The sequence below is a fragment of the Xiphias gladius genome, chromosome 23 (genome assembly GCF_016859285.1).
Source record: "Xiphias gladius isolate SHS-SW01 ecotype Sanya breed wild chromosome 23, ASM1685928v1, whole genome shotgun sequence".
NCBI lineage: Eukaryota > Metazoa > Chordata > Actinopteri > Istiophoriformes > Xiphiidae > Xiphias > Xiphias gladius.
Window position 1 is genome coordinate 11,819,761 of NC_053422.1, and position 15,693 is coordinate 11,835,453.

Sequence of the window (15,693 nt, forward strand, 5' to 3'; positions counted from 1 at the left end):
TTCCTTCAGCAAGAAATGTAAAACATGGCAAAGGAATATTTTTGCAAGACTTTATTGTTTTAACAGTTTGCATCATCTCAGTACACTTTAGATATATTTACAGTACAAATTTTAATTGTGGACAGGGCATTGTTAGGTTTGTAAATCTTTCAGAGAAATATTCATATTCACACTTTTGCCCTGGTTGGGTACACTGATTGTCGAGGCTGAGGTAAAGACAAGCTTTCTTAGTTAACTGTGACACAATAAAAATACTAAATCTCAATCTAAGGCACCGTTCTATCCTATTGTTATAGACAACGTTGAGGACTAAGAGCAAGTCAGCTCTGTAACTCAAGCCCTCAAAGATGCAGCAGGACCTGGAATAGATACAGTATCTGTTCAAGCAGCAGCTACAACAGCCCCCCCAACAGGTGCTTCTCATGAGCGGAAAGGGGAGTAGGAAAGGTTTGGGCGGAGTTTGGGTATAGGCAAGTTTTGGGTTATGAATGAGAGTTTTAAAACATCTGAAAGGGAACAAACCCAAGACAAGTGACTTTCTTTTCTTGCAGAATATCCCACAACAACTCTGTACAAAGTCTGTACAGTAAAGCTACTCTTCAGTAACCACTCTTTAAACATAGCGAGTAATTTGTGACAGTGCAAATAGTTTTCTCGTGTTTTCTAGCTGAATAATGTAATAATGAAAGCTAAAAGCGGGCAGCTTTGAGAGACATAGTAAATAATGAAGGACGGTTTATGGAGTCTGTTACATTCTTTGAGCTTATTAATCAAAGCTAAGATCTACAAGCCCCTGGTCTTTATGTACAAAGAGATTTTAGTTAGCCAGCAAAGAACAAGGCAAAAATCAAGGCCCACGAACCTTGTGCTTGGACTATTCAAGCGTAGGGAATTTCAAGATTTCGATACAGTTCATTAAAAAATCCAGAACAAAAAAACAAAAACAAAAAAACAATATGGGAGAACAAGTCTGCCCCATGCCATATTTTTTTTTAGTGGATGTGCCCTGCCTCATAATGCCAAGGAGAATGGTTGCAAACTGAGCTGATATGTCTACCAGAGCAACAACCCCACATCCGTTGACATGATATAAAACATATTTTGATGACATTAAAAGGACTGTGAGGCACAGCCACGGCTGTTTTCATGGGTCAGACGTGTTGCTAAGGGCTGCAAGAGCTCTGCTCGCCATTAAAATGTCAACTTGTTCAGTCTTTGTGAGGAAATATTGAAATCGAAACTAGGGCTTGGGGATATAGCACTGAAAGCTCTCAAATATACACACAGAATTACACACACCACATTTTGAGAAAGATATAGTAGGTCCCCACTTGGCCCCTTGTTTTGCAGAGCTCTTGTGGAAGAGGGCTTTATGTAAATGTTGGCTTTCCAGGCTGCCCAAACCTAACCTTACTACCCTGTAACAGGGCACGTGTCAACAGAAACCTTAAACTTATAGCACATACACATACACAGAGACTTCAATTATCCACATCCTGACACCACTCCCTCCTAAACATGGCTTCATTTGCCTAATACTGATTATATACACAATACAATAACACTTAAATATATGTAGAAATGTATTTTCATATATAAACAAACAGCCAAATTTTGTATAATAAAAAATAGTTGAAATGCATTTTGTCAGATGCAGCAGCTAGTGTGATAGAAATTTAAGGTTAGTGGGGAAAGAAGTGGAATTAATGACAGAGCCACACAGGCAGAGGGATGGATGGAGAAGTGTGTGTGTGTGGGCGTGTTGGTAAAGTCCGAATTAAAACCAGATGATTGAAAACCTGATTTCTAGTGTCAGTAAAAGTGAACTCAGGACGTCAATGATGGAACAGCCAACCATTCGAGTTCAGTTCACTAAGAAAACACATTTCGCCTTAAGAAGCTCATAAGCAGCTATAAATGAAACTAAGGGACTCATCTGTGTTAAGTTAGTATGTCACAGTTATGGTTATTCAAACAGTTGAGTGAAACAGATGCAGTTGGTGAAGCCATCACTTCAGATGAGACTAAATCTGGATGCAACTCAGATTCTGAGGTAAACTACAATGATGTTAGTAAACCTACATTCTATATACATTTGTAAAAAATAAAACTCAAATGGACCATGAGCTCTAAATCAACAAACTGCTGAAACTTCACCAAGCACGTGAATTCACTATAGTACTGTCGTTAATCTCAACAGTCGTCAGCATCACGTGTAACACTTATGCTCCTGAATCTCTCTAGTGGCCAAAGAAGGAAACTTGAGGATAGAGAAGCTGGGAAACAGGTGTGTTTTTGGGGCATGAAAAAAAAAAAAAAAAAGCAAGTAAAAGGACAGAGATCTGTGAGGTGTAGCATGAATACAGAATCCACTCCCAACTGTAAGCGCATGATGGGACACTGCTAAACTGTGCGTCTATGAGCTGCAGCACAAACAATTTGGTATATTCACACTTAAAAATTAGAAGCTGGGAAAAAATGTTAAGGCCATATTGCTTGATGCTGCAAAAAACAGCCGGTCAAGTAAATTTAGATGAATCACATGCAAATCCTGGGATGCTATCCTCCCCGAGCCCTGACAGAACAGAATGTATTAACGTTCCTTCCATTAACTCAGGATATTTACCTCAGTATTCAGTTCACACAGCCTAATGTGCATGTGTCCTGGAATATTCTCATAGAAGAGAGAGAGAGAGAGAGAAAAAAAAATAAACGTATGATAACAATAATTACAATAACAAAGAAGCCAAAATTAATAAATTACAACAATGCACCCCTGACAAAGACAAAGCTCTTAAAAAACATCATCAAAAATGGACACAACATAGAAAAAAAAAAAAAAAAAAAAAAACATCAGGAGAAGAACTAAACACAAGAGGAAGAGGAAAGAGACCTGAAGTAATTATGTTGAAGGAATATATGGAATTTCCCTGAAGAATAACATTTTTTAATATATTTGTTTCCTCATCATGTGGGGTGCAAATGTAGCACTTAGGGTGCTCTTTCCGCTTCACCTTGTGCTCCTCCCTCTGGAAGAGGAGGAGGACAAAGAGGAGGAGGCTGTTTGGAACTGGTAGAGGACTTTTTTTTGTTGTTTTGTTTTAAAGGAGCTCAGCTGGACAGGAACTTTAGGAGTGCAACAGTGAGAGGCTTCTCAGCGACAGCTGCAGAATCAAATCTCTACAGAGACACAGGAGAAAAGAATTATGGTTTGTCTTGAAGGTATGCATCCCAAATAAACAAATAAGTAACTGACTCCTTACCTGAAAGGGCTTCTATGGGTTGATTAGAGGAATGCAGGGTGCTGACGGGGGTTCCCTTGTCCTCGAAGGCTACCCTGGTCCCATCTGAGCTCCCGTCACAGTTGATCAAGACCTGGTTACAGTCCTCTGCCTCGATGAGGGGCCGAGTCTTAGCGTGGACGTTGAGGTCAATGAGTTCCTCAAAGCTCCACTGGTTGGATTTACCATTCAGACCCGAGACCAACCCGACTTTGGCAGAGTCCTGCTCATTCAGGAACTCTGAGCCCTCGACGAGGCGGCCTTTAGGGAGTGGACTTGAGAGGGGAGGGGGAAAAAAAAATAGTGGGAGGCGGTTAGGAAGATGATTTGGGAGGTGAAAGACAAAGTTCTCACGGCACAACCCAACTTTGTAACAGAGCGAGAGATGGAGAAGTGAGTGCATGATGACAGAAAGAAATCCAGTCCGATAAAGGATAAGGCTGGTGTGTTTCTATATATTTCAGCAAACAAACAAATTCCACAGAGAGGCCAAAACCAACAATGCGTTAGTCCACTTTTCATTACTTTCCCAACTGACAACACAGATCATAAAGACAGGCACCAAAACATGTTTCTTAGAGGTAAAACCTGATAAATGTAGGCTGATATAGGAGTTTAGTGTGGAGTGGCTGGACTGACACAAGGCCCTGTTCATACTTGGCATTAACATGCATCTTGGGTGATGCGATCACTAGTGGACGGCTTTTAAGTTCAGGTCTGAATGCACCTAGACGCGTTGAGGACACATTGAGATCCGATCACTCAGACAGCCAAATTTTAGTAGTATGTATGTGAATGTGTCCTGGGCTACATTGAAGGATCACCTACTTAACTGATGTCTTCTGCCTAAGCGGATGACTGTAGTCATTATCAAACGAAAACAATTGGTACAAATCGTGTGAGCTGGCTTTGTCCACGAAGTCTGAAGCCAGTAGAGACAAATTACGAGTGTGTCAAACATCTTGTGAAGTTTATTTCGCCTGGAGCACGCCAAGAGATAGATCCAGTCTGTACTTTTTTGATTTCTTCTTCTTCTTCTTTTATATTCCAGCAGACTAGGCACGAGAAGCGAATCGCTGCCTCCCGCCGGTTAAAAACAACAATGCATTTGGTCTTTGCAAATGGAACTGATGTACGTGTTTATTTGCATAAAGAGCAGGGAGGTGAGATCCGATCACAAGTGGTATCTCAAGATGCACGTGGAGACGCATGTAAATGCCAGGTATGAACAGGGCCTAACTGGGCAGGGTAGTGAAGATTATATTTCTCATGTTTGCAGATAAGGTGTATTGAAGAAAAGACACGATTAATAATACTGTGTAGTAGTGTTTATGAAACAAAACAAAAAAATCTTTATTTTATCGACGCATAAGTTTGAAGTGCTGAGTCTGAGCTCAATAAATGATAAGACAAACGTCCCGGGAGCAAATGTGGAAAGATTGGTGCTTCTCTGGAGCATTAACATGCAGCTGCTGGTGTGTTGGCTTTTAAATACAAGCCAACAGCTGTGAGGAGTTTTGACATGCATCAAAAGAAATCTCCTCTGAGCTAAACAAATCATGCAGGTGCCATATTTTTCTTTGAAGCTGGTAAAATTTCAGCAGATGACAATTGCACTGCTGTCAGCAGAACTGAGCCTGTCCAGTTTCCTCAGTTATTTTTGGACTGTGTGTGATTTTCCAGTTTTGTGTGTGTTTCATAGCCATGCTCCCTTCTGCATTCCTACCTTACTGCCTGAGTCTCATCTGTACTTATGCCATTGTTATTCTCCTTGTCGTCGGTCTCTGGTTTTCCATTGACACTGCCCAGGGGCTCCTCTCGTTGTTTCACCGGCTCGCCAGAGGACGGACCGCACTCATCTTCGTCGGCCTCCATGGTGATGTAATCTGTCTCAGCTTAGCCGTCAATCGAGTTAATGGATTGGATGAGACAAGTCATATGTTGAATAGAGAAGTATGTAAATTCACACAAACAAGCAATCTATATAAAAACTATGCAAACTGTCACAAAGACGGGAAGAAGCACCTTCACTCTCTCAGTGACAAAATACAAAATTCAAAAATGCAGTGATGCCTAAATCTTCAAGCCCTCCAATATCCTTAACCTGCCATCAAGATGAAAGCGAAGGATGAGAACACTTACCGTTGGTTTCACAGTTTATCTGGTCCTCTGCCTCATCTTCATTCTCCTGTGAGCATTTATCGTCATCTCGCTACATAGGCACGACAGGAGGACATGATCATGTTAACACACACACACACACACACACACACACACACACACACACACACACACTCAGTGTAGAGGATTTTCTCCACACACGTAAATATATACCGGCCGAAAGAATGTGAGCTCACCTTCAAGTCATTCGGGTCCCCTCTTCTAGTTCTCTTCATAATTTCTTCAATTCTCTGAAATGGAAAGAATATTGGACATTTTTATTAATGATTTCCTCTACATAATGCTGTAACATTGTGAAGCATTCGCTGTTTACATCAGGCACGGATTAAATTGTTTAAGATAATTATGATGCCATTATGGTCAGAATTCTTGGGAAGAAGAGGTTGTGATCTAAACAGAAAATCTTGGTTAAATAAATCGTAAATAACAAGTGATAAAAACAGTTTAGGCAGATAATTACGATTTATGGTGGTCAATACACCAGTTTAGTTTTCTGTAACTGACTCATAATGTTGTACTGCTGGTCTACACAAAGCGTCAAGTTCTTTAAAAACACTATTTGATCTAGGTCTTGACGATGAAGCAAGACCCAACTAAAGAGAACATTCTCTCCTCCATCCATGCATCTTACTTTCTTCCTCTCCATTCGTTCTTGCTGGTTCTGCTGCATGATGCGCTCTCTCTCCTGACGGACTCTTTCCGCCTCCTCCTGAGCCTTGGCTTCAGCCTCCTCCCGTTCCTTCTGGAGCTCAGCCTGTTTCAGTGCCTCCTCTTCTGCCAGCCTCACCCGCTCCTCCTCTGCCAGGCGAGCGTCCTCTTCTTCTTTGAGTTTTCTCTCCTCTGCAAGCTTCTTCTCCTCCTCCAAGCGTTTCAGTCGAGCCTCTTCCGCTAAACGCTTTTCTTCTTCCATTCTCAGCCTGGAAAGAAACAGCAGCATATGATTCCCAAAATACTCATAAATAAGTACAGGTGATTTATGAAAGGGGCCATTCAGGGATTCAGGGGGGGCTTTTCAACATTGCATGAGCTAAAGAAACATTCTAATTGTACTTTTAATGCTCATAAAATATAACCAGCAGTGTTGTACAATTAGTAATCTTTTTCATTTTTTCCTGAATGTGTCCTGTATGCATAGTTGGTTGGAAAAAAAAAAAAAACTTTTCAAACATATCACAAATCACTTGACAATTTCAACATCCTCACTTCTCCTCTTCCTCCCTCTGTATCCTGAGCTGCTCCTCTTTCTCTTTCTGCTCTCGCATCAGTCTGCGATTCTCCGCCAGGATCTTGGCTGCCTCAGCAGCTGAGTTGGTGCCCGTTGAGGCCTTAGAGTCTGACAGGTGGAAAGACAAATATAAATGATAAGTTTAGCAAGTTGTGTCACTCTGTCAGCCATTTCTCATTGTAGTGCTGACCTGAGGCCAAAGCATCTGGACGCGGTGACTTGAGGAGGAGTGATGACTGAGAGAAGAGAGAAAGCCAGACTGGTGGAAGAGGTTAACTGTGATGAAGAGAGGCAGCAGAAAAAAGAAGAAAGCGGCACTATCCCTTACACAACTGATACTGAGTTGTGCAACTTTCACATGATAATCTCTGTGCTCTTTGAGAGAACTTTGTCTCCGACTAAGTGGGAATACACATTAGGGTTAGACCATATGAGGATATTCACTTGTCTCTCGTCAGTGATTCTACCATTTCATTTCTATCCTAATATTTATCCCTTTAATATCTCCAAGTTTATTAGGTTAGGGAAGGCAATCTTGCAGATCAGTGAACAGGAATAGTTTTTAGCTATATTAGATGTTTATATGAATTTACACTAATGTGATTAATACTTTAATGTGATGAGTATGTTAATTTTAAGGTATTTAATTTGGTGATTTAACTAAAAACACTTGTTTTTAAACAATTGTAATGCATACTGGGTTACGGTCTTTGCCCAGTGGCAAGTACCAAAACCATTACTAAGCCATTTTTATCTTGCAGAGCATGATTCTCTCCATGAGGTGGCAGTAGAAACCCCAGATATGTGACAGGATGTAACTCCAGCTGGGATTTAATAGGTCTCCTGCTCCACTGAGATTTATTTAAAACTGAGCTTTTGCCAAGTCAATTTGCATCACACAAACACACACACACAAAAATTCTGTTCATGGTGTTTCTATTAGGGCAGATGATGATGCTCTCGAACCAAACAGACTGTTCCTTGAAGCAGCACTAAACCATGATCACAGAGGATGCATTTTTTGTCTGCTCAAAGTGAAGGTGCAGCTATAAGCATCGCTGGTAACACACACAGAGAGAGCTACAGTTCAAAAGGGAACAAGAAACTCACTATTCTAGTTCCCATGCAAGTGGCCGAGTTAGCTAACATTATGAAAAACAGATAGTCTTATATATTTTTTTTTTTTTTTCTGTATCTTTAACAGTTTGGTTTACCAAAGGAACTCTTTTCTGCAAATTTACCAATTCATTAATACACAAGACCTGCCTCTGCAACTTCTTTTTGATCCAAGAGCTCTTGCGGTTTAATTTCCTCCTTATTCTTCCTTTTGCGCTTCCTTCAGTGTATAATATCATGTCAAGTGTAAATGGAACCGTTGCCTGGACAATGAATACGTGGAGGATGACTAACATGAAGCTTTTTTCTGTAGCAACAATATTTACATGAATACTATTTACATACAACAGATGAAGGGACATAGGTAATTATCTGGAACAAGAGGTGCCTCAGCAAAATGTCAGAGAACAAAGAAGTTACTTTAATCTTTTTTGAGAGTGTAAGTAAGTTTGGAACTGCATGGCTAAGAACTTCACTGATATTAATTTATTTAAGATGAAAAAGATTTCAGCTTGTCCTGCTGGGTCAGTGTTATCCCTGAAATTGACCGCACATCTGGTGGCGGCAATGCAAACATCCTAGTTGCCGGAATAACACAGAATAGCACACTTGGCAAATATTGGTACTGACTAATTAAAATCTGTCAATTGACTGTGGTTGTTAACTCTGCCTTTATATGGAGCTATATCATATGCTTTCTTAAGATTGAGAATGCTCACCATCTTTCTCTTTGGTCTTGCTGGCGTCAGAGGACTGTGGGGCCACAGCCTGGACAGGAAACATATCCTTGGACTTGGAGTCTCTCTTTCGCAGAGTGGGGGGCCCTGTTGGAGTGAGAGCTTGTTTCTGGATGGGTGGGGGTTTCGCTGATGAAGGCTGGGGGGATGGGGGACGTTGTTTCATTGCACCAGGTGAGGGTGGGCGTGTCTTGGGACTTTGCCTGTAAGAATGAAGTGAGAGTTGTGTCCATTTGTGTTTTATAATCAAATCAAAACGAGAGGCATTCAATCCCTCAAAAAACTTGAAGTAAAATTATATTTAATCACTAAAGCTGTATTGGAGAGGGCCTGTAGTCTTACTTAGCTGCTGCTGGGGAGGGAGTCCTCTTTGGAGCTGGATTGGGGGCTGGGGATGGTGAGCGGTTGCGTCCCAGGGTAGTGGATGGGGAGGCAGGACGTTGCCCCCCGGGCGATGTTAACGGCTTTTCCTTCTGTAGTTCCACATAAAAGGGACAGACATGGAAAAGGAATTTATGACAATCTACGAAGTAGGATTTTTTCAAGAGCCTGAAGTGAATCGCGGAACACACTTCTGCCTATTGCAAAATCTTAATGTCAATTTAAATATTATTGCTTCATAAACAAAACAGAAAATTAAGTGACTAAGTTGTATTGACATCGAAAAGGAATCAGTCCACAGCAGCAAGGGTTACTTGTGACCCCTCATCACAGCTTATGACCTTAATGTGGACATAAATAGTAAGCACTTAAACCAAACACTGATTTTTCCTTCTCAGAGTGTATCATTTAAAGTACTGTAGAGGCCCCAAAGAGGTGAAAGTATCCAATCCTATGGAATAAACAGGAGGGAAAAAAGTAAGAAAAAGTAAGCATCATTTAATGTCCCTCATGTTGATCTCGTCTATACAACTGAATTATCCTTATATTTATGCAGAATCGGGAGTCTAACACATATGAATCTGGAGTTCGATACAGATGAATACTATAACAACGTAACTAACCAAAATGGAAATTGACCATTTACCTCATTGTTAATTCTCCCTTTGCCTATTTTATGTTTAACTAGAATATCAAACACACGATGCTGAATTAAAGGAGGCCCCGGGGTCAGGTTTTAATTCATCTATTTTTAATGCCAATGTGCTATGTTTGGCACTGTAATCATGGTGACAACAGGGCACAGCAAGGTCATACCCACGTGACACAGACACAAATATATAGCCCTGTCCCACCCCAAACTGTTTACACTGACAAGAAGGGAAAATGTGATACAATGCATTTTCTGTATCTAAATAAGAAACTGCTCTCATAAGAAACTGTTTTAGTTGTGGTCACACAGCTTGATCATCATGCTCTTGAGAGAACAGGAGAGAAAAAGAGGGACAGAAAACATGTGATTTCACAGTTTCACAACAGGGACAAGACATTCATTCAGTATTCATGTCAATATAGCACTGTAGGAAGAATGGTATATAGACAGCGTAATGGTATGAAGGACAGAGCTGATCGCACAGACGCACAGCAGTAACAGCAGTTTACTTTTACAATGTTATCTCCTCACAATGTCGTCTCATAAACAAAGAATTGATACAAGGAATCTTGCAGAAATTCTACATAAATTATTTTTTTCATTTTTCTTATGCACATTTTGATCATTTGTTAAAAGAAATATCCCCAATTTAGGCAGGCAGACGAACTCAACTGACTTGGAAGACACATTTTAACCTAATGCCTGAGTGATAAGCATGAGGCTGTGAATTTCAATTATCAACACACCAATCTCCACATGTGGAGGAGAGACGACAATGAGAAGGTGAGGAAAGTCAAAAGCTTTTGACATTAGGCCCCAGGGTCAGGGTGTGGTCTGCTTTGCATGGGATGATCTGTCCATAACCAGGCCACTGTGAATCCCTTTGTCTCATGCTATGACAATGTGGCCCTTCACAGCCAAAGAGGAGGACAGGCACTACAGGCCACCAAGTGAGAATGTCAGAGATACCGCAGAGTAGTGGTATGTAGGATAAAAATCTGCCAATGAATGAACAAGTTCAAATTTGAGTGACCAGCACGGGTCAAAGAACAGCTGGGGGAACAACATTTCCCTATGGTTGGCATCCTGCAGAAGTACTTTGACAGGCAAATGTAGCCGGATATGCACATATAAATCAGAGTCTTTGGTGCCATCCACATATTTCTCTGAGCAATGTCATTTCATCGTAGGTATGCTGCATGTGTTGTCATTACTTCAACTTCCTCCGGGTTTCTAGTCAGATTCTGGAAAAGGCAACCCTCTCTTTTAGTGCAACCAACAATCACATTATGTGTCAATTACTAAAATGTTTTTATAGTCTGTCAAATTCATTGACTTTCACACAAAAATAAAATCATAATATTGCTGGTAATTAAATGGCATAGTGGGGTTTTACAACCACAGCACGGTTATTTTCCAGCAATGACTTTGTATGCAGAATACTCTCTCAATTGCATTAGGATTTTATCCAACACTTTCAAAAACCTCTTTTTGAAACTTATTTCCACAAGAAGACTGTCATACTACATCTCATCAAGTTCTCATGGTCCTACAAATGTACTGACATAAATGCATCTATTATCACTGTAGTTTGTATATGAATAAGATTAGAGATACCATTTATAGCCCTGCATTCAGGTTACTTCATCAGTAATTGCAAACTGAGTGACACAGGGCTGTAAAATAATTCTACATTATCCACCCGACCATATAGTTGTATTCTAAGTTAACTCATTAAATTCTCAAACTGACATATGACTGTCGACAGTTAGAGTATAACAAATAGAAGTCATGTAACAACAGAAATTTTTTTCCATACAACAATTACAGCTGGGCATCCAGCTCAGGCAAATTATGCAAAAGTATGAGGGACTGGACGCACAAAAGCAACGTTATCAAATCCTTGTCAGCAGCTTTCCTTTCCAATACTATACAAGCAAACGGTCCTCCTCTTGGAAACCACATCAGTTTTTAAGCTACCTCATGCATTGCCGTTTCACACGTGTAAGTTTCTATACACATCAAGGAGGATACAAAAATGTAGCGTAAGGAGAAGGAGACATGAGGGACAGTGGGACAATCACAAATATCTGCAGTAAAAGCTTTAACTTCAGCTGATCATTAACATTACACATTTCTTTTTGTAAAGGTCTGATACTAACAGTTTTCTCTGTAGGCCAGCGGTGTCAGTAACATTAAAAGTTAAGTGGTCTCACCAGTGAAGGGTCGAGGGCTCCGTCAGCTGAAACAGAGGTGGTCATACCGCTCTTCTGTCGGTCAATGCTACGGCTGCGCACAGGTCCGCGCGGTGGGTGCAGGGGACTGGCAGAGGCTGAGCGAGGACACAGGTGACACTCTGGTAAAGGACACAGTCATCGCAGGGCCAGGGGTGCACAACCAATGGGAGGCGTGATAAGCGGCCGAGTTGGGCAGCAAAGCAGCAAAGAGCAAAAGGAGAGAAGAATAAAGATAGTGGAGGTAAAGAAAGAGGGAAAGTGGGAGAGAAAGAGAAAGAGGAAGGGAGGGCAGATGATGGTTGAAAGAAATGCAGAAGAGTGTTTTCGTAAAGGGAAAAAAAGCAAAAAAAAAAAAAAAAAGGGCGATTTGTTAGGTATAGCACTTTAGGGCTGGAGATTACTGGAGAAATGAGTAGCAGCAAGCAATAATCTCACAAAAAGCCCCGGACACTCTACAAGTGCCAAAGCTTCTGGACACAATATGAACGAACCTCAACACCAAGCACCACAGCAAAGCAAACACTACACAAAACCTACCACCAACACAGTACAACCAACACTGACATTACACACACACACACATCACACAGATTTATTAGTACACTAGATGCACAATGAATGTTGATAGTGTCACTTGTTGTGTTCTCTAAAATTAAGTAAAAGAAGAATAATTTGCAGTCTTTGAGTCTTTCTGTTGAGGGAAATACTGTTGTCCACTGGTTATGAGCTTGCTGTGTCAGATTGAGGGATTAGCCATGATAATCCGAAGACCTCAAGAACTCTCCCTGCCACAACCTGTTCACAAATGTGTTCTGTCATTCATTCTGGCTGCGTACTGAGCAGCTATGATGACTAGGAAATTTATCCTGCCATGAACTACCAGTGCTGCTACTAAAGCGGATGTGTCATGTTTCTACCGTGGCTATACTTAGGTGACGTTCTATAGCTGCTAATGGGTTTGTAATGGCCCATCAATAAACACAACCTAAAACCAACACTTGGAATACAGTTGCAGCTTTGAAGTGAGTCGGTACTTTACAGTATGGTTCTTTATATCCTTAAAAACACAGTCAACAATAAAAAAAAAAAAAAAAAAAAAAAAAAAAAAAAGGTGTGTTCATTAGTGTGCTTCTGGGGATTCAATAAGGGTTGAATATGCTGAGTCTAAAACTATGTATTTCTTCAATAACAGCCTATGTACTGCAGATCGTTCCCATTTTAGCATGACAGAAAAAAAATGGTTCATTTAAAATGAAAGGCATGCAAGTCATCCAATGAGACATAAATCCTCACCTAGATGGCTTTAGAGCACATTTTACTATTAAATATCAGGCCAAAATCTGGCAGCAGAATTGGAATGTGCTGATTTTAATAAGTGTGACTTCAAGCCCATATAATCTATGGAAATGACAGTAATTACTATTTCAGTACCATGGTCTCAGTTTGAGAACACATGCAATAGCACAACAGTCTCATACTGACGTAACAAGAACCAACAGGTAAGCAGCTTAGAGCAAATCTCCCAGCATGAACCCTGAGGCTCCTCAGATGCAGAGAAATACTCCCGGCCAAGTCTGCCCTGCTCAGCCCAGCTCAGCACACAACAGCCAATTGTGTCAGATCTGAGGGTGCATGTGAGCTAGACCCGTGTGTGTGTCAATATTTACTGAGTAACTATGCATGCTCACATGAGTGTACTTTGCTGCAAATAATTACTTTACATATATAACACAAATGGCTGATCGTTACAATATCGGCTTTTAAACACAGGGAGTTGCAGGAACGTCTTTAATTCCACCACCCCCAGGAAGCCACCATTGCTCTGAAAAAACTGTTCCAAAAGCAAGATGATCTAGAGTAGGGCTCTAGGATGAGCTCATATCTAGTGAAGTGACACTGGGAGTGACTGGGTTGACTTTATACTGATAAAATAAGGGTAAGTTGGGAGGACCACGATCCGTGTCTAGCCAGCCTTCCTCTCTGTCAGGGTCTCCTGTGTGGAGGTTACCTGGAGCATCTGTTCCTTCAGCGGAAAGGGCGGCGGCACTCTTGCTCCTAGCTAGTGAGGCCTGGGTGGGGGTGAGCAGGCGACTAAGGACCCCTCCGTCCACAGTGCTGGCCGGTGGCCTGCGAGCTACACGGCCGAAAAAAAAAAAAAAAAAATCCCCCGAAAACAGTAGAGAAAGAACAAAAAGGCCAAGAAGAAAAGAGGGGGCAAGAATGGGGGATGACAAGACAAAACAAGGGGGGAGGGGGGGTCAATGAAGTTGAGAAAGGTCACCATGTGATTTAACCAACAGGAGAGAATAAACATAAAGAACCAAAGGTATGTTTCAATAATCTTACATGGGCTCCTTATCAACTGTCTTTATCCTGTTAATAAAATGAGGATAGTCAGTAAAAGACAGTAAGGAAAGGAAACCATGGAAGAATACTGAGACAAACCAAAGACCGATTGTCTGGTAACTGAAGGTCAGTTAAAACAGCATTCAAAGTAGACAATTAGGTCAAATCAATGGCTCCTTGAGACAGTGGAAGGTGTGCTGATGGGGTAAAAACAAACCATTAGTGAACTTCAAAGACAGCGGAGGAATACTATTGGGTAGGAAGATGGGAAGTGAAACAAACCAAAGACTTAAAAGTGACAGGGCAAGTGATTGTTACCAGACAAGAGTTCTTTAGCTTCTGCTGTCCAAATGTTTTTACGGCTGAGATGAACAAGGTGCCAAATTCAAATCAAGTTACAATAAGGAGGCTGATTACAGCCCTTCTAGTAGTACAATTGCCAGTACTGAGCAAGTCAACATGTTAGAAAAGCACTAGGTTGTAACTTTTGCACAGCAGAAACAAAGAGCTCTTGATTTAATGAAATACAAGAAATAACAATTCCCCATTTAGGCCGTTGCTACCTAAGCTACAAAGAAGAAATCATACCAGAAGAAAAGTTTAAAGTGTTGATGGGTTGGATTTTGCCACAAGTCCCTAAACGCTACCTCTTTTAAGGAGATCGCAGAGTCGCACTTCCTTTTGGAGCCCCTTACCGAGAGGACATCTGTTGTCAATAGACTTTTTCTAGTTAGATAATGAGAGTTAGCGCCTGGACAATGGCAGCATTGCTCTCAGCTCTGCACCCAAGTATGAAGCATCTGCGTCATTAGTCTGTGATAAGGTTGTAGTTATAAAGAAAATGGCGTGTGGGAGATTTAGGGCTAAATAACTTCAAACTAACGTTTTGATTTCAGTTGATAAATGCAAAGTCAGTATGAATTATATTAGCTGTGGTGTATTATTGCTCAGGTTAACCACACAGAACATACATCTGTACAGGACAGGAACATTTTTACCAATCATCGGCACGAAGAGGCTGACATAGCTATAGGACAAACAAAAGCACTGGTGGATAATGGCAACACACAGACTGTGGGATGGCACTGACACACACCACACTGAAGCATGAGCCCAGTGATTTAAATCCAGCCACGACATCATCTGGGAGGAAGAAAACAATCAACACTTTGTGACAACAAAACAATACACTGTTAGTCCAGATACGCCACACAACAAAACCATTCCTGGGTTGACATTTGAAAAGAAAACAATAAAACAGGTTAAAATAAAATCAGCTGTCAGTGAGAAGCATGGCATGGTACAGGATCTGGTAGGGACAGCAGAAAGGTTAAGGCACACACAGGATGAGCACAGTGTTCCCAGTAAATCACAGACAAAAGACAGTGTACAGAAGCTTAGCAGCTGCCCAGGGGGCAACTCAGTGGTCAGTCGGTAATTCAGTAGGGGCCAAAGAGACTTTTGCGTGAAAGAGAGCATGGGTGGACAGAGGGAATAAACAGCAAGAACAGCTGGCCAGTTAAAAGACCCTTGTAGC

The 15,693-nt window shown here is 41.1% G+C and overlaps 1 protein-coding gene across 13 annotated transcripts in view; it reads right to left on the minus strand.

Moving 5' to 3' along the window:
• Positions 1-36: 36 nt before the first annotated feature.
• Positions 37-15,693, minus strand: part of map7d3 (MAP7 domain containing 3) — a 29,100-nt gene continuing 13,443 nt past the window's right edge. For 4 of the 13 annotated variants that reach the window (XM_040119286.1, XM_040119281.1, XM_040119285.1 and 1 more), the window contains 11 exons: positions 13,819-13,944; positions 11,790-11,929; positions 8,883-9,025; positions 8,523-8,743; positions 6,666-6,795; positions 6,094-6,379; positions 5,639-5,692; positions 5,424-5,493; positions 5,008-5,176; positions 3,264-3,556; positions 37-3,180 (listed from right to left, as the gene is read on the minus strand). In XM_040119286.1, the coding sequence (XP_039975220.1) occupies positions 3,173-3,180; positions 3,264-3,556; positions 5,008-5,176; positions 5,424-5,493; positions 5,639-5,692; positions 6,094-6,379; positions 6,666-6,795; positions 8,523-8,743; positions 8,883-9,025; positions 11,790-11,929; positions 13,819-13,944 (1,640 nt within the window). In that variant the 3' untranslated portion in view covers positions 37-3,172. The remainder of the gene's footprint in view (positions 3,181-3,263; positions 3,557-5,007; positions 5,177-5,423; positions 5,494-5,638; positions 5,693-6,093; positions 6,380-6,665; positions 6,796-8,522; positions 8,744-8,882; positions 9,026-11,789; positions 11,930-13,818; positions 13,945-15,693) is intronic. The other 9 variants (XM_040119289.1, XM_040119283.1, XM_040119288.1 and 6 more) reach the window with 6 other exon arrangements.